At 38.2% G+C, this 25,778-nt stretch overlaps 1 protein-coding gene across 1 annotated transcript in view; it reads left to right on the forward strand.

Annotated features, from left to right (window-relative positions):
• Positions 1–25,778, forward strand: part of LOC108280145 (proton myo-inositol cotransporter) — a 62,536-nt gene that overhangs the window by 26,567 nt on the left and 10,191 nt on the right. The window contains exon 4 of the mRNA XM_017494925.3: positions 9,588–9,696. Coding sequence (XP_017350414.1) covers positions 9,588–9,696 — 109 coding nt within the window. The remainder of the gene's footprint in view (positions 1–9,587; positions 9,697–25,778) is intronic.

Below are 25,778 nucleotides of genomic sequence, written 5' to 3' on the forward strand. Positions count from 1 at the left end.
GTAACAAAGGTAATTGCGACACAGAACATACAAAGTAGGGACCTCTCTTTGTGATAATAACATAAGCAAATATAAGGTACACAATCACAATGTTGAAAAGCCAACACTGTGTGTCGTGTAGCTGATATGTTCCTGGTACTTACATGACCATCAGTGCAGGTGGTAGCGTGGTGGTGCAGAGTGTCGTAATTATAAAAAGGGGTTGGGTTAGAAAGAATACATTAACAGGAGGTGTGGTTAGGTGATATCCAATCATATCAGCTCCTCTCATTCTCTTCAAAACTGTCTGCAGTGCATCGCAGTAACATTTTCATAATAATATCCAATTCAATTTCAATTATACTGTACATATTTTTCTGGAAGCCTGCACTCTGACATAGCTTTTGTGATAGCAATGTGATGTGTTTTCTATCTTCTCATGTGATGTTGTAGGTGGTGGTCCTTATTTCTACTTGTTATTAATACAATAACTCGTTCAGCTGTGTTTAGTTAGTAGGGTGGTTAAAATAAATGAAATAATAGTGTTGAAATAAATGAAAGTATGGCCACAAAACTGAATTGTAAGAAATGGAACAGAATTTCTAAGGTTGGAAAATACCATTTAACGTGGTCTCAGTAGGTGGTAACCAGAGCACAGTTTGGGAGTGGGTTCAACCAATTCCACTGTGTTGGTGGATTTCAGCTGTTACACCCTATGCTGCACCACTCCACCACATCATCATTTCATTTCTTTAGGTAGAATTGAACATTTACATTTGTACTGCTGTTATTCAGAATCTGTTCATTGGCCTGCACTACAACAAAGCCCATAGTGAGTAATAGTGCAGATATAATTAAAACTAGGGGTGTTGGGGTGTAGATACTTGTTCATTGTGTTCAGATGAAATCTTTCATCTCACAACAACAGAGGATCTTTGATTGCATGCCGTAAGCTGGCCTGAGGCAAGGTATAATGAAATCATTTTGACTGACAGAAGAGTGTACTTTAATGGCATGGATAATTAAAAATGTATATTTATAAACAAATCATCATTTAAAATATGCTAGAATTATTCTGTTGTGCTGTTGTCCTGTCGAATTAGTATGCACTGTCTTGTCTGTTGATTGTCCTGAGTATTTATTAAATATTTTACACTCGTCTTACACATCATCCAGATGAAACATTTTGTTCCAATTATACAAGTTATGCAGCGAAATGTCAATCAAACCCACTTGAACATGAACTAGAAGATTAAAAAAAAAAAAAAAAATTTACTACTTTTAATATACCATATCCACTTAAAAAGTGCATTTAAAAAAAATTCTATTCTGGGGGATACTATAAAACTGAGCTCATATGAGTTATCCTGTCAGGCTTGTAATAGTAAATTACAGTCAGAACTATATGATTTAATGGTATGATTTGGTGAAAATATTTGGATGCATATGTCACATGTCAGATCAGAGACATCATGCACCACCGTGTGTGAACCTTAGAAAGCAGCTGAATTTACATAATATAATCTAAATAACATGGGGAAATTATAGGCTTAGACGTTACACTACCATACCAAACATTATGTCAATACAGCAATATAGTATGCTGTCTGTCTATATGTCACACTGAGTAGCTTGCAATTGCATTTTTTTCTACCTGAAAGGGCTTCTAGCCCCTATATCAATCAGCTTTAAAAGCAAAACAATAAAATTATATATATATATATATATATATATATATATATATATATATATATATATATATATATATATTCTAGCATCATTTTCCAAACTCCAAACCAACACTTGATGACCTGCCCTGCCAAAGAAGTGTTATAATTCTGTACTGTACCTTGGTGTTTGAAAATGTGTATGCAAACAGTTAGGAACTATGATGTACTGAAACTGTGATATTTGGTATAATGATTTTATTCCTGTATATCTCTTATATTGCTCCAGCCCTAAACTGAAGTGATTAAAAAATGAAATCACTTTAACCGTAAATGCAAAACATACATTTGCTATTCTTTCTGTTAGCTTTGGTTAAACAAGGATTTTAGCAATAATCATTGCCACAAAGCTACTTTATAGAAACCCATATGTAGATTTAGATCATGAATGAGCAAGCCAGAGGCGACAGTGGCAAGGAAAATCTCTCTGTGATGACAATGTATTTTAAGATTATATTGTTATACATCATTAATGATCATTATTAATTTTGATTCACACTAATCTTCTAGTCTTTTGTAGTTTGTCTGATGAAATATGCAAAACTACAGTTTTTTCTGCCTGTTTCCAATGACAACAGTCTTGAAAATTACCTTCAGGTAAAATGTCTAGGTTCCTTGAAATTGAGGATGTTTTAAAATAGTTCATTAAGCATTTACCACTTTAATGACATGGTTCAGAATGCAATAGGTCAATTGAAAGCAATCGTTTTCTATGTTCTAGTCTTTTTTGCACTGCAGTCTTTGCTGTTCAAGGTTCAGGTCTCTGTCCATGTCATTTATTATGTACAGCCTGAAGGCTTTTTCCAATGCGCTGTGTTACACTGGATTTGTTTGCATGGAGACCTTGTAATCCAGTTTATATGTCCTATATTGCACTTGATGCTTCTCTGAGAATCCAAATGCAGAGCCACACCATGTGTCTTTCACTGTTTACAAATGCAGCTACAGTATATCACAAAGCGAGACATAAGCAGGAGCAGATGGCTGCATCTTCAGTCTTGAGCTTCACAGATCAGATGAACAGATTTTGATAGGTAGCGACAGCTCTGTGTGCATAAGAGAGAGAGAAGATGACAGAGTGTGCATCTGTGCATGTGTGTTCGAAAATGAAATCATTTCATATTCTTGTGCTAAATAATGGAAGGGGCAAAAGAATGAGCGCTCTGCTTCACCCTGCAGGTTTGTAATAAGGAATGAACATCATAGTGGAGCAGCACAATCCAGGCTGCTGCACTTCCAGCTGAACCATACAAGATTTCAGCAAATAAAGGAGGGTGCTGGAGTATAATTAAAAAGCCTGGCTTGTCCCAGTGCTAGCTGAATGAATGAGATGCTTATGGGAGGAAACCATGCATATGAATATATTCTGTCTGTTATGGAGCTGTACAGCAATGCAGCTAGCATCTGCATAAGTAACAGGTTCATTAGGCCTTCATGAGGCCGGTATGTATTAAAAGAACAATTTCGAATTTTTTATGCCCTTTGTTGCCTGCAAGGTAGTTTGCAACTCAAAGGAAAACATTCACAAGCCTTCTCTTTATGCCAGTGACCTCTATATCTCTGTTGAAACTGCATATGCCTTGCGAGTGGCCTTTGGAAGAAAATGGGCAGGGCTGGACAACTTCGAAATTGGTGGCAGGGTTTATTATAAGGCTTAAATGAATAAACCAGAAGAATGGTATGACGATATTGTATGTAACATATTTCTAATGCGTCTATTATCATGACAAGGCTAACACTTTTAAACAGTACAAGCTATATATATATATATATATATATATATATATATATATATATATATATATATATATATATATATATATCTCCATCCATCCATCCACCCATCTTCTATACAGCTTATCCTTTTCAGGGTCACAGGGAAACCTGGAGCCTATCCCAGGGAGCATCGGGAACAAGGCGGGGTACACCCTGGACAGGATGCCAATCCATCGCAGGGCACAATCACATACACACTCACGCACCCATTCATAAACTATGGGCACTTTAGACATGACAGTCAGTCTACCATGCATGTCTTTGGACTGTGGGAGGAAACCCCCACAGCACGGAGAGAACATGCAAACTCCGCATACACAGGACCACAGTAGGAATCGAACCTGCTAACCACAAAGCCAAAAAATGCGGAGCATATGCATTGATAATCAGTTATAATCTTTTTTTTTCAGTTATTATATATATATATATATATATATATATATATATATATATATATATATATATATATATATATATATATATTTCTTTAATATATAGCCTACTTGTATGTGCAGATATTAAATTTTCATATAAAACATATCAAGGTTTGTAATATCACATTATCATAATAGTAATATCAATAATATCACATTATCATTTCTTTACAAAATGATTCATGAAAAGATTATAACTGATTATCAATGCATATGCATTTACTCTTACTTACATATGTATTTTTTTAATGTATCTATCTTGTCTATATTTCTTCTAACCATGAAAAACCTCCTCTACCCTTCCCATGCCTTCATAATTTCTCTCCTCTTCTGAGAGGCCTTTAGTTGGCTTTCAGCATTGCCTCTTAATCTCATTTCCTCTTTTGAATGCGTGAAGTGTTTCTTTGCAGGGGCAAAGAGTGCCATCAAGCAACAATATGCTCTTGCTTTTTGCTTTGTTGCCAGCCCACTATCTCTGCTCTTCAGTGTCTCTGCCTATTTTTGTATGTATGTCTCCCCTCATGACTGATGAAAAGGCTATACAACAGTTGACAGAGTAACTGTGGGGTTTATTTTCACAGATTTTGAGGTAATCCTCTCATTACACAGTTCATTACATCATGTAGATCTCAGTAGCATACTGAGCATAAGCACTATGCTATGTTATACGTTCAGTAACGCTCAGTACCACTCATCAGGTTCCATTTTATAAGCCGCAACAGGTAAAAGGAGATACAGAAACCCTTATGAGTTGCCTTCCCTACACAGTAAAATCCCTAGTGTTGAATTAACAACCAGAGTGTGTATTTGAGTCCAGTGGACTTATATAAACACTGCAGGGTGTGAATTCAACACTGTGGGTGTTAAATCAACACTGGTGATTTTGCTATGTATAGTTTTACAGAGTATTTACTAGAGCTGCAACAACTAATGGATAAAATTGGTAATAGTCAATTATGAAAATTCGTCAACGAATCTCATTATCAATTAGTCGGTCTATGCGTGGCACGGGGGAGATTTACCCAGTACGTTACTTCTCTTCTGAAAACACGCTTCAGAGAGTAAATATTAAAGTTGTCCAAAATGACGTACTACACACTTACACTACGCACTATGTACTCTACCGTCTAGTGTATGAATTTTAGAAAGGTAATATCTTCTCAGAAGGAACCCCTTTTTTTCTTTTTACTAACCGAAGTAAAAGTCGCTTCTTAGTCGACGGCGCATGACGTCATACGCACGTAATGCGACACCGCTAGCTTTAGCCTAATACCCAGAGCCATCTGATTAATCGATTAATCGGAAAAATAATCGGCTAACTAATCGATTATGAAAATAATCGTTAGTTGCAGCCCTAGTATTTACCATATACTGTGATTAATGATACTGCATGACGGCAAGGAAAAAGTGGGATACTATTCATCACGCCTGGGTCCATCTGTCTGGTCAGACCTCGCTTTAGGAACCTAGCAACCAGCGGCCCTTGGAGCCCTTTGCATAACTATCCAGCTGCTCTGGCACATCTGTGGAGACCACAAAACACAGAGCCAAGCTCTAAAAGTGTGAGCCAGACTCAGTAATGTGTAGACTGGCATGGGAGCCGGTCCAGCTGGAGCTTCATCGCCATATGAGAAATAATAGTCTAATTAATGGCATATTCATTTTATTTCATCTCTGTTTGTGCCACCTCAATGCCTCTACTGTAGGCTATGTATTTATTCCAGGCAATGTCACTAGTGTAATCACTGATATAATGATAGTTTGACTGATTGCTATTTGCAAAAATGTTATATAGATTTACATAGATTCTTCCTGTGTTTGTAGGGTTTTCCTTGGGGGTTCTTTGGGTTCCTCTCACCTCAGAAAAATATGGCAGTAGGTGGACTGACTATGCAAAAATGCTCCTAAGTGTAGATGCATGTACAAATGTGTGTACATGGTGCAATGCGATGGACTTGCATCCCATCCAGAGTGTGCATGTCTCTACCCACTGTAACCAAAACAAGGTCTGGATCCAACGCAACACTTACCAGGATATAGCAGTGAATGAATGATTCTCTCTCTTGCAGAATACACATTGGCTTGAACATAATAAAATAGAAACCTTTAAAGAAGATGATTTCACAGGTGAAAAAAATGGTGTCAGCTAATCCTGCAGTATAATGGGATAAATGGATATTACTTTACTGTCAAGATGGGAACTTTTCATTAGTAGCACTTTCTAGCAGAGCTGCAGATCCACTGTATTTAAAAATGTCTACCTTTTGTCTGGCTGACTTTAGCAGTTTGTAATAAAACAGTGCTTAATAAGAATACTGAAATACTAAAATAAGCAAGAACAAAAATATCATGCCAACTAAGGTAGCAAACTACACCAGAGAACCTGGAAGTGTCTGAATAGCAACTAAGGTAGAATACATAAACTGTGAACTTGATTAAACATTAAAAAAAAAAAAAAAGAACAAGGAATATCATTAAGCACATCAAACAATCAAACAATAAGCAATAGTATGAACAAGGAATGGTGATGCAAAAAGATCAACGTAGTCACAAGGTGTTACAGTGGTGATGCACAAGAGCTTACACTGTATGTAAAATGTGAAATCAAGATACAGTTGCTTGGCTTCACGTGTCTCAGAGGGAGCATGTGGCAGCCTTCTCCCTCCTGGTTTAGTAGCTGTTGTATGATTGGGGAGATTTAACTAGTGGGTGGGAATTAGCAAAGACTATATTAGGGAGAAAATCAAAACATGTGAAGTCCAAAAGTGTCTACTTGTAGGGAGGATACCATTCTGGCTCTGATTGGATTAAGATAAGGGACAATGCACATGCTGGAGCAGCTGTTAGGAAGTGGAGATTGTCCGTCTGAGAGAATGAAGTTAGCGCTTCATTATTAGAGTTGTTTCACTGGTGGCCTGGTTCACAGCACTCCATGAATCTGTGTTTGGGACTGAAATTGAGTTAGGGTCTGTAGCACTTGTCTCAAGGGACCAGGCAGTGATCATTCACCATGTGGCATATGAGCAGCTTCCTCTGACAACATCACACTGCACTGATGAAACATCACAGATTAAGTATTTCCCTCTGTAGTAACCTCTGCCTTCTTGCTATCCCTGCCTCATTTTATGGATTGGGGATGGATGGATGGATGGATGGATGGATGGATAGCTGATGGATGGATGGATGGTTCAATAGATGATAGATGATAGTGATAAGGGAACAGAATTTGATTATGGAAGGTCTGAAAGAGTGAATTATTCACAAGTCATAGAGCATACATTTGTAAAAAGCTATAAATAATGCATCCACATTCCGCAACCTACAAATTGCCTCAAATTCATATTTCTGTTAATACAGTAGAATAACCCCAAATATATATATATATATATATATATATATATATATATATATATATATATATATATATATATATATATATATAAGCAACAATAATACAATGAATAATGAATCTGTGATACTGCTGTATTAGGCCATGTCAAAGTTAAAAACAAAGCCAAGATTTTCTGCCTTGATGAAGGCTGGAAGGTGTTTCTAGGTCAAAATATTAGTATTGTTTTTAACTTTGACCTTAGTGGTTAAAGACAAAGTAAAAAAATGGTACTTTTGACTTTGACTTAGTAGTTAGCACGTTGCCTCACACCTCCGGGGTTGGGGGGTTTGATTCCCGCCTCCACATTGTGAGTGCAGAGTTTGCATGTTATTCAATTCAATTCAATTCAATTTTATTTGTATAGCGCTTTTTACAATAGACATTGTCTCAAAGCAGCTTTACAGAGATATCAACACGGTATATAGATATTAAAGGTGCAAATATATCCCAGCTGAGCAAGCCATTGAGTGGTGATGGTGGCAAGGAAAAACTCCCTAAGGTGTTAAGAGGAAGAAACCTTGAGAGAAACCAAACTCAGAAGGGAACCCATCCTCATCTGGGTAACAACAGATAATGTGAAAAAGTTCATTATGGATTTATATGAAGTCTGTTTGGCCTTAGAAGCAGCCGTAGTCCCAGCAATCTGGAATTAAAGTAAAGTACAATCACACAAAAGGAACATTTAAAGATCGATTTGGATTATGCTTTTTTTTGGGGGGGGGGGGATTTGGCTAATGCAGCTTTGCGGAGGAAATGTGATTTTAGCACCACTGGAAACTCTATGCTGAGTGGATAATTTTATTTCATTTGCCTAGTGCAGTTTTAGTTGAGTTATATTCTGGGGCTTTTAGCTATGGGTACATTTCAAAGAGATGGTACTGGCATTTCCCAACTACGAGTCAGAGAATGACAAGTCTTACCTAGATTCACATCGCTCACACTGCAGTACATTACTTTTTTATTGCTTGTTAATTGCTTATTAGACAAACTACTCATAAAAGTGCCAAACCATTTCTGTTTTTCATGTTCCATGTTGTCTGAAACAAGCAGCACCGTGAGCAGACTACTGTGCTTTTTAAAGGGAAGTTGTTTATCATATATGGTGGTTTAAAGCCATATCGTTGTGTATGAACACATCACTTTACAATGTGTGCAGCTACTGTGTAGTTAAATGAATCCTGTTTGGGCTCATTCGATCTGACACAGAGATATATTTATTTACAAAAGGCAGAGTCTCAAACCCTTGATGTTCATGTTCTCTGAACTGATGAGTTTTTGGAAGACATGGGTCTTGTAACATCTGGTGTAAAACTAACACAGCATTCCACATCAATAACATCATACCAACAGTCAAACATGGTGGTGGTAGTGTGGTGACGTGGGGATGCTTTGCTGCTTCGGGGGCTGGGCGACTTGCCATAGTTGATGGAACCATGAAATACAGTTGATTCATAAAGTCCCTATTTATTTGTTGTGCTTTTAAATGCTTTTATTGAAATTAGGCAGCATACAATACAAACATATAGTTTCAGGTCTTGCTGAAGGGTAAATATTGTGACTCTCTGGCAACAGTGTGTTTTGAACTCACAACCTTCTGCTAATTGCTAAACCCTCCACTCTTTGATCTCTTTGTATTTTCCACTCATAGGAGCAAGCTGTTTTGGTATTCTGGAGTGGAATGTGGTAAATGGGAATGAATAAAGCTTTCTAAATCAGTTAGGTTGGTAAAGGAAAATGTTACCAAAGCCTTATCAGAAAGCATTAAAAACAGTGGGGCAAACATTCGAGAAAACATTCAAGATAACAATAGATTCAGAGCTGTCATTCAGATGCCTCTCTCTGTTAATTAAGAATGCCTTCACTCTGAAGCCACACAGAATCTTTTTTCTTCTTTTTTTGCACTGCTGAACTTTGAATTAATTTAAGAAGTTGGATTGTAAGCAGCACAATATGCAGCTAGAGCTTAATGAGCACCACACAATTATGCAAGACTACAAACATGCAAACATTTCATAATGCTGTCTTAGACTGTGACAGAACAGTGTCTTTTCCTGGTCATATGCAAATTAGACAATGTAAAAAAAGTTAGAAAAAGTATATCATGTAAAATCGGTAAATAAGTTAAAGTGGGGTACTTTATGCAGTTGTGTGTTTGGATCACTTTAACTGCCTTCTGTCATAGTATATTGACCCTGTAGACACAATCTCCCATGTCATTGTATATGTATATATGGAGGGGGTGTCATGACAAGGTCATTTTGTGTGTTATTTTCCCTGCAGATGGCCCAGTGCTGTGGCGCATGCTGACCTATCCTCCTGCCCGGCGTGCTCTCATTGTAGGCTGCGGACTCCACATGTTCCAGCAGCTCTCTGGCATCAACACAGTAATGTAGGCATCGTTCCTCTCTACCACACCCCTTCTTTCTGCATCACTGTACTAATATTAATTATATATTTATAAATAATTTTCCTTTGTATAGTTCTTAACATATATAAACCCCCTTGCAGAGAAGAATAAAAACAATATAAACTCAAATAGTATAGTTATGGAGGGAGATTGTGTTTGTGCATGGAGTCACCTGTGAACCGTTACAAATGGGGTATAAATAGTGTGAGAGGCAAGTAGAGGAAGGGGAGAAGAAGGATAATGAACAAGATGGAAGATTGATGGATGGATAGTTGGTGAGTAGTGGTAGTGGAAGCTGACTAGAGGGATAGTGAGCAAATCAAGAGAATGGATGGACAGTTTGGAAATAGATCTGTAGAGAAGATTGGATGGTGGGATGGATGGTAAGTAGGCTAATAAAAAGGTAATTGACGGAGAAGTAAATAATAGAGATGACACGGCCATCAGAAAAAGTACAATGGATGGATATTGAGCAGAACATTAGAGATACATAATGTGGCATAGTTACCAAGCTGATACAAGAGGGTGGATGATGGGTTGTTCATGCTGAAAGAGGAGGTTCAATAATGGGATGGTGATGAGGGTGGAAGAGGAGGTTGGATAATGGGTTGGTGATCAGTCTACAAGGGGAGGTTGGATGATGAGATGGTGACCAGACTTAAAGAGGAAGCTGGATAATGAAATGTTGACCAGGCTGAAAGAGGAGATCGGATAATGGGATGGTTACTAGACTGGAAGATGGGGTTTGATGATGGGGTGGTGACCAGGCTGAAAGACGAGATATGATAATGGAATGGTTACCAGACTGGAAGATGGGGTTTGATGACGGGGTGGTGACCAGGCCGAATGACGAGATTTGATAATGGAATGGTTACCAGACTGGAAGATGAGGTTTGATGATGGGGTGCTGACCAGACTGAAATAGGAGATTGGATGATAGAGTGGTGACCAGGCTGGAAGAGTAGGTTGGGTAATGGAATGGTGACCAGGTTGAAAGATGAGATTGGATGATGGGATAATGATCAGCCTTGTAGAGAAGGTTAAGTCGATTATTAGTAAGCTGGACAGTCATGGAATTCAATGAAGGATAGTGAGTGAGATGATATAGGAGGACCTGAGGGAACACACTTATTGGATACGAGAAGATTGACCAAGTAGACTGCTTGCCATTACAGAATTCACACTCATTTTAATTGCAGAAAACAACATTGGACGTGTTTTCAGTTTAGTTGCCCTGGTTAGTTATTCAGATTATGCAGTGTTTCCCACAGGTTGAAAATTTACTTGTGGTGGTGGTTGACTCAGCGTGTGACTGTGCAGGTTCAGTAATAAACTAGTCAAACAAAGGTTTATGAATAAACTATTTATTGCAAGCAAATAACTACTCAAAATAAATAACTATCTATAGGTCAACATAAGTAACTATTAATAAATAAATAACTACATATTACAATACATTTTCCATTTTCAAAATATATTAAAGAGCAAAACACAGACTGTGATTTTTGATGAACATATTAAAATAAATAACTATTTATATTATGGAATACATTTTCAAACGTGCCTGTTTGCACAGTTGACGTTGCTTGTTGGAACATTTACTTTTCCTTAGCATGGAAAATAAACTTTAGGGGTATGCTTATTGAAGTGTGTTATCAATGCCTGTCTGTAGGGGTATGCTTATTGAAGTGTGTTATCAATGCCTGTCTGTAGGGGTATGCTTATTGAAGCGTGTTACACAATTATAAACAAAGTGTCTGCTCCATGACTATCCGCAGCATCAGTCACAGCAGAGTTTAGCAATCAGACTGATCAGAGCTGTACAACCCTGCCACGAGTAAAAAGACGTTACTAGGACGAAGGGAGGACATCTCTCTTTGTTTGATAACATTAAAAGTAAAGTCAGGCTTGCTGTCGTATTCCCGACTCGTTTTTAAAAAGACGAGAGAGCGAGCTGACAGCATGGAGCAAGAGAGAGCAGAGAGAGCGAGAGCAGCAAGCGAGCTTGACAGCGAAGAAAGAGAACGAGCGGTGGTAGCGAGAAAGCCGGTGAATGGGAGAAATGAAATGTACACAAAAGTTGGTAATTGTACACTCTTGATAATGTTACCTAACTTTAGTAAGCTGTTGTCTTAACTCTTCGAGAGCTACTTCACTTTGCACTGAGTGTTCAGTTCAGTGTCAAGGCTAGCTCTACCATTACTAGACAGCTAGCTAGCCAGACCAGCTAACGTTACTGTACCCTCGTACATTTACATTTAACTTTATTCATGTAACAGATGCTTTTTTCCAAAGCGACTTACAAATGAGGAAATACAAGCAAAGTGATATATCAAGCGGAGAACAATATTATTATATTAAGTAATGCTACCATACAAGAAGTGCGCAGAATATAGGTGTAAGAGTCAGGGTTAGTTAAGTGTTCACTGAAGAGGTGGGTCTTTAGTTGTTTTTTTGAAGATAGTGACAGATTCTGCGGTCCGGATTGAGGTTGGAAGTTCATTCCACCACTGAGGGACAGTTAGTGTGAAGGTTCTGGAAAGGGACCTTGAGCCACGCTGAGTAGGTACTACTAAGCTTCAGTCGTTAACCGTGAGGGAACGTAAGCCTTCAGGAGAGTGTTGAGGTAGGACGGTGTTCTTCCAGACAAGGTCTTGTACGTGAGTATCAAGGCCTTGAATTTGATACGGGCGGCTACAGGAAGCCAGTGGAAGGAGATGAAGAGGGGTGTGACACGGGTCCTTTTGGGCTGGTTGAAAACAAGTTAAAATATGTGTAGCGTTAATGTTTAACGGTTGGCTGGTTTATGTTCATTATGAACTGCATCTTGATTGAAAAGAAAAATGGAAATTCACATTTTCTTAATCTATCTGGGCGTGCCGCCCAAGTAGAGCCTATGTATGGGAAACACTGCTATAGCCTTGCAAGGCAGTCTTCTGTTGTTTATGTGCCTGGTACTTTTCATTGTAATCATCTCAAAAAACTATCTGCTTTCAAAGACCATTTGATAGACATTTAAAACAAATAAGCACAGACTAGCCTGTTGGCAAACACACAAGGGTATCTTGTTTACTTGTCTCTAACTGCTTCAAACAAAGTGTTTAAAGATGGGATTCTGGGAGCTTTTTTTTTCAATTCAATGACAAGCTGACTCCAAAAGCTCATTATGCTATGGTGTTCAAACTTTGTTTTCCTATTGGAAACCAGTGCACAGTGGTACGGTATACACTAGCTGGCCACACGCATTTATACATGGGTGGAGATTATTAACTCTATATTAACACTTTTTAACACTGTAGACCAATGATGTGTGGCTCATTGTTTCATTTTCATAACCTCTCTTCATTCCTTTCATTTCTTCTGCTCCACCTTCTGCGACGAACTACTCAACAAAAGCTTTACATAGTCATGGGATATGTGCCGTTGCTAGGCAACCACTGGTGTCACTAGCAAAAGGAGAAATGAATATGTGCGTGTGCACGCGTAGATGCGTGTTTACTTTGCCTCAGCTCTTATTTTGGAAAGTGAGAGGGCTTTGCAGGCAGGTCTGAAAAAAAAAACACTTTATCTCTCAACGTGTGTAGTATCAGTCTAGTGGAACAAACATACACACACAACACTGTTATGTGTTACCCCTGTAACTTACACACACACACACACAGAGAGTAATCAGTACACCACAATTGCACTGAAAACATAGCAGCATCAGTGGATTTACAGTTTTTATCCAAGGGTCTTTGTGGTCATTCTCTCCGAATGCTGTAACATGTCAAACTCTCACGCAAGCATCTCGTCATCTCATAATCTGTCAGGCTCAGCTGTCCAAGAGATCCCTCCATCAGCCTGTGTCATGAAGCACAGCTCTCGGGGGCTTTTGTGGATGTCAGTTTGAGACATGTAAGGGATGAGGCTGATCTAGACATAGACAGTTTTTATAATCTGTGTGGAAGCTATAAATGTTATCTAAAGACAACAATTTCCTCTAACACAGGACAGTACTCTCTAATTCAGTATGTCGCTCACAATCTCCTCATCTCCACTCAATTCTCTCTCTCTCTCTCTCTCTCTCTCTCTCTCTTTCTCACTTCCTTTCTCTTCTCATATTTAAACACGCACACGTGTAAAGGCCTTGAGCAAGAGAACCTACTCCCCCTTTGTGCATAAGACAGCTATTGCAAAGAACACTGCACATCATTTTAATCATTACTGATGCTGAGCAGCACACTCGTCTCCTATCTCTCTCTCTTTCTCGTTCTTTTTTAATCTCTCTGTCTATATTCCTTCCTGCCTTCCACACACTTTATCTCGCTCTACTCTTCTTTCTTTCTTTCTTTCCTTTCTTTTTTTTCTCTGAATTTCTTAAACCTTCTCTCGCTCTCTGTCTCAACTGGCTGGCATTTCTTAATGTGGACATGGCAAATGATTTATAGCCACAGTAACAGTGTGGCTTTGCTGGTTCCACAGACACACTCAGTGGGCTTCCTTTATCCTTATCCCTCTTTAGCTCATAGGTGAACACAGAATACCAGTGTAATTAGACTATGGTAATGTTCCCTCTAATCAGACTCTGACAAGCACACTCCTGTCCAATAATCTCCTGCTAAACCTTAAGCCCCATGCCATGATTGCTTATTTATTGTCTTATTCTGCTCAATAGCACACGCTTATTGCCACCTCAGGCCATCATCAGCATATTTGCTCTACACCCCTGTGAGCTCATTGTTTGGGTTGCCGTGGCATCCTCTGTGTTTATCATTCGTGATGAGATCATAGCTGTGTCACAAATCATGTACTTCGTGAAGACCTTATGCAAGTAGTATGTTCATACTGCAGATCAGTAACATTGCAGTGTATTGCTTATACCTGGATGATGTAGTAGAACCTATTAATACTCGAATATGGAACACAGGACACTTTTTACACGCACATATTTAAATATATTTAGTAGGCATAAATGCTGTACATAGCAGAAGGGTCAGGGCCATCATAGGCTGCTGAGGTATGGAAATGGCTGACACATCAGGCAAGAATGCTTCTATACTAAAGATACAAAGTATGACTGAAAGGTTTGGGACAAAATAGGCTGTTGTTCCTGTGGATGCCATTCTCTCTGGTTTCCAAACTATTTTGTCATTTAGCATAATTGGTGAAGCTGTATAAATGGGGCAGTATTGGCTAGTGCTAATGCCATCTGTCATCCACCAGCACCACCAGAGCTTTGTAAGCAAGTAATTTATGTAACTGAAACGTTTCATTTTAGTTGAACGCCTCTGGCCTATATGGACATGCTGTCAATATTTTAAGTGCATACACTATATGCACTTGGCATATGGCAACATGGACACCTGACCATAACACCCATATGTGCTTTTTAAACATCCCATTCCAGATGTAGTCCCCCTTTGCTGTTATAATAACCTCCACCCTTCTGGGAAGGCTTTCCACTAGATTTTGGAATGTGACTGTAGGGATTTGTGTTCATTCAGCCACAAGAGCATTAGTGAGGTCAGGCAGTGATGTCAGGCGAGGAGACCTGGTGTACAGTCAGCGTTCTAAATCCTAAAGGTGTTCAGTGGGGTTGAGGTCAGGGCTCTGTGCAGACCGCTCAAGTTCCACTCCAGCCTTCATGGAGCACACTTTGTGCACTGGGGCATTGTCATGCTGGATAATTTTTGGGCCTCTTAGTTCCAGTGAAGAGAAATTGTAATGCTACCTCCTACAAATACATTTTAAACAACTGTGAGCTTCCAATTTTATGGCAGCAGTTTACGGAAGGCCCTCATATGGGTGTGATGCTGAGGTGTTCACAAACCTTTGGCCACATAATGTGTTTTAAAGTACTGTAAGAGTCTGTACTTACATATTGAAGAAATTGTTACAATGAATCTACAACATATGAAAAAGTATTCAGAAGCCTTCAGCATGAAATTCAGACCAACTAATTATACCTCAAGCAGTACATCATAATAGCTCTGACAACAATAGAGTCAGTGGTTTTAAAGTTTTTATCCAAAGTTTGCAATACTTTCTGAATACACTGTATGACAATTTAGACAGTTGCACTTAATTAATCTTATAATTGGACAATTCCAGGTGTATATGAGTCAGTCAGTACAAATGTAGAAAAACTAGATATCCGATTAATGATATACATGCACTGAGTAAGCTTAAATATTAATATAAAATTTGGGTGTCTTTAACAGCTTTATTCATTTACGAGCCACTGGTGTGTCTAGACTTGGTTTCCTTACTTTTGTAACTTTCTGAAGAATTAATAGTTATAGTGAATACTATGCTTTAATATAAATAACTCATAAAAAAGCTGTAACTTTAAGAGGTCTCCATAACATAGTGTACTGTGCTGTTTGCATTATCTACTTAAGTAAGATAATGATTGATTTATTAGTCTGTGTGCAAACACGCTCAGATTTGTATCTCTTGTCAGCTTATATTCAAAAATAGAATAAACATTTAGGTTATTAATAAATGTTTGTCTCTTCCATTCTTTAAAATGTTCCTCCGTCTTTATGTTTTACAACATAACCTTGCATGAAAGTGTTGCTTGTGTTTTTACTGAAGAGCCAGAGTAAAAAAGAGTCGGTTTGTTGGTCTGTTTAAAGACTGCAAATGCTCAGACATGACAGATTGGCTCTTGGGCATCAGTGAGACTGATTGAGAGCAATATGTGTCTTACACCCTCTTGGTTCAGCTCACGTCCTGGCCCCAAATCGAGTCCTGTTTTTATACTTTCCGAAGCTTATTCTGGCCAGTTGTTGCTTCTACACTATTTGCCATGTGGCAGCCATGTTAACCCTTAACATAACGGATTATAATGGGGTGCACTAACTATAGTGCATTTAAAATCCATGATTTTGTATTGACTTTGCTGTGACTTTGGTTTGTGTGTTTGTGCAAGTGTACTTGTCTGTGAACACAGCAAAATAGGTGCAGATTACTGTGGGTCTCTGTGGTCCTGTGTAGCATCTGTGTGTGGTGCTGTGCTCATTCCCTTTCATTAGAGAAATGGGTCAGATCCCAAGGGGGCAAGGCTTCTCTCTCTTGCTCCCTGTCTGTGTGTCTGTCTCTCTCTCTCTCTCTCTTTGTTCTCTCAAACCTTTCCCTCAGTCTTAGTGTGCTTGGTGTTGCCTACTCAGTTTGCATACATATACAGTTATCGTTGGTATGGTGATATATTTTTTAACGTTTTTCTTTGTAAAGAGTTAAATAGTATTGAATGGATGAAAGATGAGAAAAGTATTGTCAAACAAAAAATATTAAAGTATAATATTTTCTGGCTGATTGGTAGCTGCATAAATGTGCAGGTGTTCCAATTAAAGTGGACGGAGAGTATAAATATTAATGTGTATATATATATATATATATATATATATATATATATATATATATATATATATATATATATATATATATATATATATATATATATAAAATGTGTGTGTGTGTGTGTGTGTGTGTGTGAACAGATGACAAATTAAAGGGAAATCATACATGCCTTAGGAAGGAGTTGAGCCTTTAAGGAGTTGAACAGCTTAAGCATGCCTTGTCATAGATTCTTCAAGTCTCTGGAACTGTACTGGAGGGATGAACACCATTCTTATAAAATTAGATTAGAGATTAGCAAAGAGCACTAAAATGTTAGTCATAAATCTCCCATATGTTTTCATTTGGGTTGAGATCTGGTGACCGTGACAGCCATAGTATATGACGTACATAATTTTCATACTCATCAAACTATTCAGTGATCCCTTGTGCTTTGTGGACGGGGAAAGGGTGACCCTGGAACAGACCACTCCCATCATCATAGAAAGGTTTCATTGAATACATTTCATACACAGCACAATCGAAGGTTTGGAGTGTAGTCCGGAGCGGCCCTGTTTGTAGGCGTGATATCTGCTGGGAAGTGGAGTTTGTTGACTCAGTTGACCTGGAATAATCTTGTAGTTGAAGAATAGTACATGTAATAGACATAGTCAAGGTTATTATACAAAGTTTGCAGAGAAACAGGACATCTTAGGGAAAAATTAATTGGGTAAAACTTGATCAAATGTTTATTATTAGTAAATTGAGAAATGACTAATCAAGATTATTTAATATATTGCCAAAAGTATGTGGACTGTGGCTGTTGGAATTTCCGATTCAGCCACAAGAGCATAAGTGAGGTCAGGCACTGATGTTAGACAAGAAGGCCTGAAACAGTTCAGCTATTGGGATATAAGAGTGACCGATTAAGAAAATCCACAAATATTTAATGATAATGAGTCTTTATTGATCACATATACATTACAGCACAGTGAAATTCTTTTCTTTGCATACCCCAGAATGTCAGGGTCAACCATGATACAGCACCCCTGGAGCAGAGAGCGTTAAGGGCCTTGCTCAAGGGCACAACAGTGGCAGCCTGGCAGTGCTGGGGCTTGAACCCCCGCCCTTCCGATCAGTAACCCAGAGCCTTAACTGCCAAGCCACCACTGGTTAGGATTATGTTTCTAATGTTATTTAATATGTAATGGTATGCGATATGTATTCTGTATCATTTGAATTAATCTAAGGTATCCAGGAAGGAATAAAAGAAATAAAGCAGCCTTGTCTGAATATATCTTTCCTATGTATTCTCTCTTTAGTATAAGAACCAACCTCTTCTCCAATGAAATGTCTGTCACTGATGTCTACCTGACATCTTGCTTACAAAATCCTTGTACGTGTAATCAGATTAGTGCATGCAGTTTCCCCTAACCACATCTAAATACAGTGGCCTCCACTAATATTGGCACCCTTGGTAAATATGAGCAAAGAAGGCTGTGAAAAATTGTCTTTATTGTTTAACTTTTAGATCTTTTGTTAAAAAAATTCACAAAAATTCTCTACCCTCATGGATATCAAACAATTGTGTGCAACAATTATTGTCACCCTTTTAGTCAATACTTTGTGCTACCTCCCTTTGCCAAGATAACAGCTCTGAGTCTTCTCCTATAATGCCTGATAAGGTTGGAGAATACATGGCAAGGGATCTGAGACCGTTCCTACATATAGAATCTCTCTAGATCCTTGAAATTTCGAGGTCCACACTGGTGGACTCTCCTCTTCAGTTCACTCCACAGGTTTTCTATAGTTTTTAAGTCAGAGGACTGGGATGGCCATGGCAGGACCTTGATTTTGTGGTCAGTAAACCATTTTTGTGTTGATTTTGATTTATGTTTTGGATCATTGTCCTGCTGGAAGATACAACCACGGTCCATTTTAAGCTTTCTGGAAGAGACAGTCAGGTTTTCATTTAATATAGAGTCCATGATGCCATGTATCCTAAAAAACTGTCCAGGTCCTCTGGCAGAAAAACAGCCCCAAAACATTAAAGAGCCACCACCATATTTAACTGTGGGCATGAGGTACTTTTCCATATGGCTACCTCTCTGTGTGCACCAAAACCACCTCTTGTGTTTATTGCCAAAAAGCAATATTTTTCAAAATATGAAATTTTGGTTTCATCTGACTATAGAACCCGATCCCATTTGAAGTTCCAGTAGCGTCTGGCAAACTGAAGAACTTGAGTTTGTTTTTGGATGAGAGTAGAGACTTTTTTCTTGAAACCCTTCCAAACAACTTGTGGTGATGCAGGTGACTTCGGATTGTAGTTTTGGAGACTTTCTGACCCCAAGTCACAACTAACTTCTGAAGCTGTGATCCTTGGAGATTTTTTAGCCACTCGAACCGTCCTCTTCACAGTGCGTTGAGACAATATAGACACACGTCCAATTCCAGGATGATTCATAATATCTCCAGTCGTCTGGAACTTCTTAATTATTGCCCTGATGGTGGAAATGGGCATTTTCAATGCTTGTGCTATTTTCTTATAACCATTTCCCATTTTGTGAAGCTCAACAACCTTTTGCTGCACAACACAGCTATATTCCTTCATCTTACCCATTGTTATGAATGAGTAAGGGAAATTGGCCTATGTGTTACCTCGATTTTATACCCCTGTGAAAAAGGAAGTGATGGTTGAACATTTTCCTGTTCCTTGTCACAAAGGTATACTAAAAAATGTGAAATATCAATGGGAATATACTTGAAATATATCTTTCTCATATGAATTCATAGTGGTGCCAGTAATTGTTGCACAACTATATGTAACAAATATATTTTTTTGGATAAACCTTTTGCAATTGTTTGATATCCCTGAGAGCAAAGAACAACCTCTTGTTCTTTTTCACAATGAGAGACAAACGAATGAAATAAATACAGCATTCTTTTCAAGGCTGGTCCTTATGACTTATGTTGTACTTGTAAATCAGTGCAATATTAAACAGGCATACTCAGGAGAAATATTATTGTTCTCAGACCTAGAACGTCACTCGCAGATGTCATATTAATCTTACTTACAGGCTCACACACACCGTCATCATGACATTTTATGCCATCAGATCACCGCCTCCTCAGCCATAGTAATTCACTGGAATTTCAGTCATTGTTATGCTAAGCCAGAGCTCTCCCAGTCTCCTCTTGTGTGAGCAAAATCCTGTCCCTTTCTCTCTCCATGCTCAGCCTGCTCATCTCCAGTAAGCCTCACAGAAAAGCATTAGTAGGCGTTCACAATGATCTTTGGCCTTTTCTTCTGTCTGCTAGGAGAGTGTTCAGCCACAGAACATTTTGTCCTGGACAATGTCCAGCTCATGACACTTGAACTGAGATGCACATGCTGTGTGTCTCTGCAAAGTCCTACTAGAGCACCTCATTTGAAAAATGGGTACACTCTTATAAAAGGTTCCTCAAGGGTTCTTTTAGTAGTTAAGAATTCTTCCTGAGGTATGCTACTTAGAACTGTGTCCTTAGACGTTTCCTTGGAGGAAATCTTAAAGGAACGGCTTCTGACTGCTACAAAGCACTGAAATGTTCCATAAACATCTTGTTACAGAAAATTTCATATCAAAATTAAGGGGTTTTTTTGTCAGATAAAAAACCTATTTTTTAACCGGTTTATTAGGTTTGGATCATCTGCCATGTAAGTCTGTTGATGGTTAATCAGTCCACCCAGGAGTTTGTGGAGTTTATTTTGATTGTTGCAGCGAAAAATGCTTTTTTGTGCCGTGTTTTTGTCATTTTTAAGGAATTGGCAAAATCCCGATGCATGAAAGTCTTTCAAAGTCTTTCACAGTGATGTTTGTTGGTAAATGAGACCTTTTAGCTGGACTCATATTCCATGCATGTGAATTGAAGAGGGCTTTGGCTGAATGCCTGCTGTGATGATGCCACATAACGCATCTTGACCCAAATGTGCAGAAAATTTGCGGTAATTTAGAAAATTTGTAGGCTCCTCCAAATTTTGTGGAGTTTGCTTGATTTTGTGTTAATTTCCGAGATTGTAAAGTCCTGGAGGGACTGGTTAATGAGTTGTTACTACAGGAACCATGATAGTATTAGAATGAGTGCATTAATATACATCTGTGATTTCTCTTTCTGTCTCTCTGTTAAAGAAAATTAATCAATACCTTTTAACAGTTCGATTCACGAATTCAGCCATGCTGTGGTATATGTTGGTCAGAATTACCAGAGAGTAAATTTAAGATTTAATGCACTGAATGAATTTTCACACTGATACACCATGTGTAAAAAGTCGTATTTAAAGGTGTAAAGGTGATTATTGATTATTCTTTATCTTAGTTGTTTCATCACAGTAACCTGCCCATTCTATCATATTTAGACTTTTAGACAGGACTGGGTTAGTAGGCGTTTCTTTTTCAAACTGAAATACCTTTTCCCTCCTTAGTCAATGGGTTTTTAATGATTTTTTTACTAATAACTCAAGTTTTATGTCCTCCAAAATCTGTATGTTTATTTATGAAATCTGTGCTTATTTGTTATATGATATTATTCGCCATGAGCGCAGCTTTATAAAGTATATAGCTTAATTGGCTTAAAAATTCTGCTGTATGTTGTCTGTTTTCATCTTAGCTCCCTCCACCCACCGTCCAGAAGGGAGAGAGCTGCCTTCACCCACTGCCAAGCTGAAGGCTTTGTTCTAATGTATTCCTCTATTTCTCTTCATACGTCTTCTTCAACCAGTAGCTTTTACAGCAATCATGTTCCTGTGGGCCTCTCACAGAGACAGAGCCAATTAGAGAGTGAGAGGGTTTTTTTCCAAGAGATTTGACAAGGGTCACCACAGGTTCTTGGTATTCACTGCAGTCTGACCCTCAGGAACCAGACCAGGGCTTTGAAACCTGCAGTGCAATTTTCTTTCTCTTTTTCAGTCTATCTCTTTTACTTACTTCTCTGGAGCTGGAGTACCAATGATTTTTAAAATAGGTCTGGAAACTGCAACGATATCACAACTCAGACTCAAATATGCCACCTCCTTCTCTGACTTTTATCAGCTTTGTGAAATAAATCAAGCCTAAAGACCTCTCACTCATGAAAAGAATCACACTTTGCCGCATTTGTGCCTCTTTGACAGTTGAATGTCATGGCATAAACGGCATTGTAACATTTAAATAATGTTATGCTATACATTTTAATGAGTCAGCAGTTCAACAATAGTCCACAGCAAAACATGAAAACAATATTAGTTATGAAGTCTGCTCAACTCACAGCCCTCTCAAGACAATTCTGAAAAGGATCATTCCTTTTGCATGAGCTGCTGATTTTCCAATAAGACTTTCTTTCTAACTGTCACTATACAGTCCCTTCTGAAACAATTGGAACGGCAAGACCAATTCATTTTTTTCATGCTATACACTAAAGATGGCTATGAGACGAGAGTTTAGGATTTCAGCTTTTATTTCCTGGTATTTACAACTAGATGTGTTAAACGACATGAAACATAGAAACTTTTGTATCCGACCACCCAATTTTTAGGTGAGCAAAAGTATAGGATCAAATAAGTCTTGAAGTAAATTGAAATAAATAACACTTAATATTTGGTTGTGTATCTATTGCTGCCAATAACTGCATCAAGACTATGACTCACTGACATCAGTAAACTGTTGGTTTCTTCTCTTATGATGCTTATCCAGACTTGTACCACAGCCTCTTCAGTTGTTTGTTTCAGGGGTTTCTCCCTTCAGTCTCCTCTTCAGGGGGTGAAATGCTGCTCAACTGGGTTAAGGTCTGGTGATGGACTTGGCCAGTCTAAAACCTTCCACTTTTTCCCCTTGTTAAAGTCGGTAGTGTGTTTTGTGTGCGAGTTGTCAGTGTGTTTTGGGTCATTATCTTGCTGCATGATAAAGTTCCTCCCAATTAGATCAGATGCATTTCTCTGTAACTTGGCAGACAAAATGTTTCTGTAAACCTCTGAATTCATTTTGCTGCTACCAGCATGAGTTACATCATCAATAATGATTAGTGATCCTGTTCCAGAAGCAGCCATGTAAGCCCAAGCCAATGGCACTACCTCCACTGTGCTTGACTGATGAGCTTGTATGTTTTGGATCATGAGCTTTCTTTCTCCACACTTTGGCCTTTCCATCACTTTGGTAGAGGTTAATTGTGGTTCCAGAACTTTTATGGATCATCTCTGTATTTCTTTGTGAATTCCAATCTGGCTTTCTGATTCTTAAGGCTGATGAGTGGGTTACATCTTGTGGTATAGCCTCTATATTTCTGCTCTCAAAGTCTTCTTCAAACGGTCGATTGTGATACCTTCACCCCTGCCCTGTGGAAGCTGTTGGTGATGTCACTGACTGTTGTTTTTGGGTTTTTCTTCACAGTTCTCACAATGTTTCTGTCATCTGCTGTTGTTGTTTTCCTTGGCCGGCCCTTTCGGTGTCTGTTGCTCAGTACACCAGTGGTTTCTTTCTTTTTCAGGTCATTTAAAATTGTTGTATTGGCAATGCGCAACATTGGGCATTGCCATGTTAGCTTCATGTTGCCTTATCCTTTTTAACAACAAATGCAGTCTTATCAGGTGAAACTGGAGACTAAAACTACAAGTAGATGTTCAGAGCTATTCATCGTTTATGGTGAACAGCTTCACCATATCAACAACTACACATTTTTTTATAATCCACTTATGTGACATGTCTATCATTCTAGTTCCTCTGTACCTGTTTGCCATAGAAATTATAGCATATTAGAAGGAGCTAAGCCTATGATTTGCCTGCAGCTGGACTACTGTATGGGCTGCTATTATAGAAAACTAACCCACACCTGACCAATCAAAATTGAGAATTCAACAGGGCTGTAGTATAATCAGGTTTTAATATACAGTCTGATGCACCACTTTAATATCAGAGGAATAACATTTCCTTTTTTATGACCTGAAATCCACATTAAATGTTCGAAATGATTTTTTAATTATGTCCAAAAGATAAAGAAATAAGAACATTTCAATATTGTTCCGCATCATGCAGCAGTGAGGGGTCTCTTCAGACACACAGCTGAGCCTTGCTCTCATACAGGCAGTATAAAAAGCTGCACTAATTGAAGCAACTGGGGCGAGGGTCGCAGTCTGGCTAGTGATTTTTTAGATGCTTATTGTTTTGTAAGTACAATCCTCACAGCAAGATATCTTTACCAACAGTTTTTCATTTATTCATGTTGTTTATTTCTCCCTGGCTTGTGGCAGTCTATGGAAGTTGGACTGTGTTGTTATTCCCACTTAATATCTCAATATTTTCATTTAATATATTGTTATTTACTTACAGTTGTTACAGAAATACAATTGAGCAGTTAGGGGCTTTGAAGTTTTAAGTGCAAACATTATGCAGTACTGGAAATTGAACTCAAAATCTTGCGATCACTAGCTCAAAAGCATACTCACTGAGCCCCCACTACATTTCTCACACTTTCATTTGGTTGATTAATCATAGAGGGACAAACTTGGTGCAAATGCTTGAGGCTGCTGTTTCCTGATAATTTAGCAGCAGCAGGAGTGACTAAAAGTGCAGGCATGTCTAAACTATGGTTTCTCACCTAATCAAGCTCATTCTCCATCTACGACACACAGCTTGATGCTCGAGAGGAAACGCAAACTAGATGTATTTAAAGCCACAGTTCTCTGAATCAGAGCTTCGCGATGGGGAGGTTTAAATCAGACAACTTTGTTTCCAATTGCTTGTAACATTATAAAAGGCCACATGTGGCCTTATTTTTCCTGGTGCAAGTGCAGATTTATTGCATTTGTGTGCTTTTTGTAATATCATGACTGTTGCACTTGTAATAAAACTCTATGCTTTCTAGTTTGATTTCCAGGCTGCGTCTTTGGCATTTTAAGCCTGAAATTGCATGAATGTATTGTAGGTTGGTATGTTTTTAAGCAGGTCTAATGACAAACATTGACATGACATGTAGCTTCAGGAGAGTATATGAGCTTGACTTATATGAGCTTAACACATTCTGATAACATGAAATGGAATTCAAAGACATTACATATTATTGTGGAAATCATTCAAAACTAAGTTATAATTAAGGTATAATTCGATGTTATATTCTTGCCTGAAAATGTCTGAGTATTTTAGTACTTAAGTACAAGTCTAGTGATCCGTGACCTCATTTCCCTCCACTAATCTGTACATTTTTTCCTCAGTCTGTTTGCTTTGAACAATTTGCCAATACCAACGTGCCAAGCATGTCCAACAAAACCGTCATGGTGTAATTACTGTAAGATATGTAATTAACAAAACAATGCTGTATAATTATTTTTGAAAAGCACTTTGATATCACATGCTGAGCAACACAAAATGTCAAAAAATGTCTAAAAGTAGCTGTGAAGCACACTCTGTAATTTGTCAGCTAGTGCTAGAAAAGTGACAAACAAAATATCAAAATGAGAGACAAAAACAGAACAAAATGTATGTCTATTAATTTAGTATTGTTAAAATGTTTTGACAGATTTACACTATCCTTTCAGTTATTATACACTTTATGTAACTGTCTGGTCGAAGATGATTTGTGTGGACCGAGTGAATTATTTCTTGACACTAGTTTGCTTTGAGAAAAGGATAAACATTTTAAGGCCATATTCAGAGAGGATTTTACACCACAATTTCACATATAAGTATTACCTCAGATGTAACTACGGACTTCAGTGCTTCTTAGACAGTTGTGCATGC

The sequence above is a fragment of the Ictalurus punctatus genome, chromosome 19 (assembly GCF_001660625.3).
Source record: "Ictalurus punctatus breed USDA103 chromosome 19, Coco_2.0, whole genome shotgun sequence".
Lineage (NCBI taxonomy): Eukaryota > Metazoa > Chordata > Actinopteri > Siluriformes > Ictaluridae > Ictalurus > Ictalurus punctatus.